Below are 5,335 nucleotides of genomic sequence, written 5' to 3' on the forward strand. Positions count from 1 at the left end.
GAGTGCTGGGATTAAAGGTGTGTGCTACCATCACCTGGCTGAGTTAGCAGTTTTTAATATAACTACTTTCCATGCAGTATTTTGAACATAGCTATAAACTAGATATCTTTTTTTTTCTTTTCTTTTTTTCACCAGGGAGGGTGGTGCAGGAGACAGGGAAGGCTGGCTAAGCCTTCTGAAACAGTAAAAATTCTAAACTTCCCTGTGAGCAGGGCCTGGGGCACAGGACTAAGAGGGTTCTTCTTTTGTCCCTCGGAATGCATTCATTATAAAGTCCAAAAGGCCTACTCCCATGACCTTGCCAGTCAGTCAGGAGTTAGCACCATGCTCAGCAGGATTTTCTCTCTGCCCCTTTGCCTCCTCTCCTCGAGCCTGCTATCTTCTATCTCTCTACCCTGTCAGGATCCTGCCAGGGAGTCGAGTCCGCAGAACTGGCAAAAGCAGGCCCCTACTGTGAGCCCTGGCAGCTGTGGAGACTCCATGAGACTAACCTCTTGACCCTTCTGCTCTTCTGTACTGTCCCTAGCAGTTGTCTGAGATGCCTCTGCTGTCGAAGAAGCCCTGGGAGTCCAAGGCCAAGGGGCTGGTGCTGGGCGCTCTCTTTACCAGCTTCCTGTTGCTGCTCTACTCCTATGTGGTACCACCTCTCCACCCCAACGTGGCCTTCACGTGAGTGCCATCCAACAGAGGGAGCAGGGCAGGGCACCGGTCATGGTCCACCTGCACCATGCTGCGTGGGGCAGACATTCTGGCAGAACTCTTCGGTGCCACCCTGGCCTCACTGTGTGCCTCAGTGAAGTGGAGATAAGGGCAGATCCCGCCCCACAGAGCGCGAGTGCCGCCTAACACTGTGTCCAATCTGAGGCTCCCACAAGGCTACAGTGGGGGCCAGGATAGAGATGTGATTTGTCCCCAAACACTCATCTGGCCCAGGGCCCGGATTCAAACTTTTCAAACTTGGGCTTATGTGACTGTGTCCCTCTTCCGAAGCAGCCAGATTATCCCATCTCCCCATGCGGTTGCTCAGCATATATCTGGGGCAGCCTGTACCACAGTTAGTGGTATTAAGGTAACCTGAAAAATATTGGTAATAACCAACTAACCCCCTCCCCTGCCGCCAAACACACACACACACACACACACACACACACACACACACACACACACACGAAAAACCCAGCAATCTCGGGCAGGGGGAATTTCAGCTCGGTAGAGTGCTTACCCAGCACCCACAAAGCAAAGTGTTCAAACCTGCAGGCTTGCATTAGTAGGTCGTGGCCGTCAGGCTGATCCAGATCAAGCTCCTACCAGACCCTCCCATGGGACTGTCACCTGCAAGCCCCTGACTGCTTTTCATCCCTCTGTCTCCCCCAGGACCTCGGAGCCCGCAGCGCCCTGCTCCCCTGCTCCCAGTGAGTCAGAGGTGGCCACTCCTGGCAACGGCTCTGCCAGAAGGTGCCAACCTCGGCAAGACATCGTGTTCATGAAGACTCACAAGACCGCCAGCAGCACGCTGCTCAACATCCTCTTCCGCTTCGGCCAGAAGCATGGGCTCAAGTTCGCCTTCCCCAATGGCCGCAACGACTTCCACTACCCGTCCTACTTCACACGCAGCCTGGTGCAGGACTACCGACCCGGGGCCTGCTTCAACATCATCTGCAACCACATGCGCTTCCACTACGAAGAGGTGCGCGGGCTGGTGCGGCCCGGCGCTGCCTTCATCACCGTCATCCGCGACCCTGCGCGTCTCTTCGAGTCTTCCTTCCATTATTTTGGGTCCCTGGTGCCGCTCACCTGGAAGCTGTCGAGCCACGACAAGCTGGCAGAGTTCCTGCAGGACCCCGATCGCTACTACGACCCGAGCGGCTACAACGCGCACTACCTCCGCAACCTACTCTTCTTCGACCTAGGCTACGACAGCGGCCTGGACCCGGGCAGCCCGCGCGTGCAGGAGCACATCCTGGAGGTGGAGCGCCGCTTCCACCTGGTGCTGCTGCAGGAGTACTTCGACGAGTCCCTGGTGCTGCTCCGGGAGCTGCTCTGCTGGGACCTGGAGGACGTGCTGTACTTCAAGCTCAACGCGCGGCGCGACTCGCCGGTGCCGCGGCTCTCTGGCGAGCTGTACCGCCGTGCCACCGCTTGGAACCTGCTGGATGTGCACCTCTACCGCCACTTCAATGCCAGCTTCTGGCGAAAGGTGGAGGCCTTCGGGCACGAGCGCATGGTGCGCGAGGTGGCCGAGCTACGCCAAGCCAACGAGCGCATGCGCCGTATCTGCATCGATGGCGGCCAAGCGGTGGACGCCGAGGCCATCCAGGACTCGGCTATGCAGCCCTGGCAGCCCCTGGGCGTCAAGTCCATCCTAGGTTACAACCTCAAGAAGAGCATCGGGCCGCATCACGAGCAGCTCTGCCGGCGCATGCTCACGCCCGAGATCCAGTACCTGTCCGACCTCGGCGCCAATCTCTGGGTCACCAAGCTCTGGAAGTTCCTTAGGGACTTCTTAAGGTGGTGACATACCCTGCCCACTTTCCGGTCTGGCTCCCTGCTGCAGAAGGGCTTGCCAGGGTGCCTCTGGCCCCTAGCCTTCCCCAGTCATGCCTGGTGCCACCCTGGGGTCCCCTGGGGTTATTAGCTGGCCGGGACTAGTCTCTCTGCACAAGAGAGAGAGCCTAACCGAGAAGTATTTGACTAATTATGTAATTTTGTATTAAATCTCCTTTATTTCCAGACCTCTTTTACAAGAGGAGACTCAGAAATAAAGGAATTTTATGTGTTTTTGTTAATCGGCCTCAATGTGCTCTGGAATGGGACCCTTGGGAGGGTGTCTACAGACGGGAATACAGCAGCGGGCAGGGGTCTAGTGTGTCTGTTACTTGCTGAAGTCGTGTGTGGTTCAAAGACTTCCACAAGCTGCCAAAACATGGGGAAATCACGTGTGTGACCGATCATTGGGTAAGTCCCTGGTACTAGTGGATGGGTGCTTTCTGGGCACTATCCTAACACAGAAACTTAGTGACCTGGGATTATAATCATTCTCATGTGACACACCAAGGAGGAGGGGGTATCACTGCCAGCGTTATACTGCAAATAATGACTGTCCTGGTAGGCAGAAGTGGTGACCAGATTAGAGCAGAGATTAAGAATGAATGTGTGCATGTGTCTCCATGTGACAGGGATGCTGGGAGCATTCCACGGGGCATGGGGCAGCATGCCCTGAGTCACGTCGACACTCACAGTGACTCTCTGAGCAACACAATTACTGTCCCTTTACAGGTGTGGGGACTGATATCCCAAGAGGGGAAGGGACCACGTGCTAAGGACACCTCCCCCAATACTTTTCCATTTTCAGTACCCATTCACTCTGTAATCATTGGCTTCTTCCTGGCCTCCAACTGGCAGCCTCTATCGCCAATGCCCCTTTCACACACTGCCACCCCAGACTGCCTCACAGGCTGCTCTTCAATCTCAGAGACACCGGATCCACGCGGTAGCCCCCATTTCTCTGAAACTGCTTACGTCCAGAGATAAAGATGCACCTGAGCATGGTGAAGTGTCACCAGAATAAAAAGTCCCATGCTTTCAGGCAGCTCCAGCTAGGAGCTGAGTAGCCTAAGTCACAGCAAATTGTGGACTCTCTTGTGCCAAGTTCAATCTAAGTGTTGACATACCAAACCTAAATGTCCAATAACTTCCTGGTTTTATAAAACAAGGTTCAGAAAGGTGAACTTTGCTCCAGCTTCAGGGGATTCCCCACACCCTCTCCTGACCTCTGCAGACACACACACACAGACACACACACACACAGATATACACACACACACACAAAACGTTTTTAAAAATTGATGAAAGAGAAAATTATTCCTAAGAAAATGTATTTTACTCCAAATCTATATAGTGGAGATATGATGGTGTAATATGATAGTATCCTTGGATTGAGAAACCTCATAATTACAGTTCTTTAAGCCTCAAAGAGCTCAGAAATGCCAATTAATTATTAGTGTATGTTCTGATATTATTAACTATTATTATGACTGACATAGCTGGGCCCTTGAAGATCCAAGGAGAACAAACTGGGCACATAGCAGGTTCCAGAAGTATAATTTACATGCACTTACTGTTCTCTGGTCCTCAGAGCTTTGCAGTCAGTCACACACTTATTAATATAATTAATATTTGAATGAGTGGTTGCTGGGTAGTGAGCAGTGTGGGAACATGGGTATCCTCGCTGCTTCCCTAAGGCAGGGATGGAGACTCGGGCTGAGAAACTATCTCAGGGTCACAGAGCAAGGCTGCCAGAGAGGAAACAATTTGGAAAACTAGATTCATTTGACTCTAAAGCAGTGATGTCCACGGCCTGAGAACTGGTGTCTCAACACAGCTGGGGAAGTTCAGGCCCCCAAGCATTTGAATAATGGCTCTGTGGACTCCAGTGTGCTTTTCCCACCCATGGACAGCAGAGGGCAGGAGGTGTTGAGTTTGTTCAGGACGGAGCACACTTCACGAAAACCAGGCATCTGCTGCCCTGATATGTATGTGGTCTCAAAGCAGGGTCACAGTTGCTCGACTCAGAAGTGCCCACAAACCCACCTTTTTTTGATTAGTGCAGTTGTATCCTGCCCAGATATATGTTGAGTTCCCTTTTGACCAGGACCTTACTTGGGAATAAGGTCTTTATATATCAAATTACCTCATCAAATTAGGATGAGGTAATTCTGTGGTAATATCTCTGTTGTCCTTATTAAAAGTTTAGAAGAGAGACACGCATGGCAGTGTGTGCCTGTAACCCCAGCACTCAGGAGCCTGAGGCAGGGGCTGGAGAGAAGAATCAGCAGTTAAGAGTACTGGTTGCTTTTCCAAAGAGCCCGGATTTTAGTTTCCAGAACACACAGGATGGCTCATAACCACCTCTAACTCTAACTCAAGGGGTTACAACACCCTCTCCTGGACTCCACGTGCATCCGGCATGCATGCAGGCAAAATATTCATACACAAAAAATTAAAATAAATAAATATTTAAAACAATAGGATATAAATAAATAAACCAGAAAGGAATGTAGCTTAGTTGCTACAGTGCCCATCTGGCATGCAGGAAACGCTGGGCTCAATTGCTAGGCCCACTTAAACCATTCATGGTGATGCATATGCTCCCGTAATCCTAGCAAGTAGAGCGTGGAGGAGAGAGGACTGCAAGTTTGAGACCAACCTGGATACACAGGGAGTTTGAGGCCCTCCTAGGCTACATGAGACTCTCAGAAACAGAAAACAGGAGGACATGCCATATGACTACAGGCGGGGGTCAGAGGGGTGCCGAATAACAAGGGACCTGGAGGAG

The 5,335-nt window shown here is 51.8% G+C and overlaps 1 protein-coding gene across 2 annotated transcripts in view; it reads left to right on the forward strand.

Moving 5' to 3' along the window:
• Gal3st1 (galactose-3-O-sulfotransferase 1) overlaps nt 1–2,739 on the forward strand; it is an 18,649-nt gene extending 15,910 nt beyond the window's left edge. For both annotated transcript variants that reach the window (XM_005366121.2, XM_026788757.1), the window contains exons 2-3: nt 527–669; nt 1,375–2,739. In XM_005366121.2, coding sequence (XP_005366178.1) covers nt 539–669; nt 1,375–2,515 — 1,272 coding nt within the window. In that variant the 5' untranslated portion in view covers nt 527–538 and the 3' untranslated portion in view covers nt 2,516–2,739. The remainder of the gene's footprint in view (nt 1–526; nt 670–1,374) is intronic.
• Nucleotides 2,740–5,335: the final 2,596 nt, after the last annotated feature.

The sequence above is a fragment of the Microtus ochrogaster genome, unplaced genomic scaffold (assembly GCF_000317375.1).
Source record: "Microtus ochrogaster isolate Prairie Vole_2 unplaced genomic scaffold, MicOch1.0 UNK6, whole genome shotgun sequence".
Lineage (NCBI taxonomy): Eukaryota > Metazoa > Chordata > Mammalia > Rodentia > Cricetidae > Microtus > Microtus ochrogaster.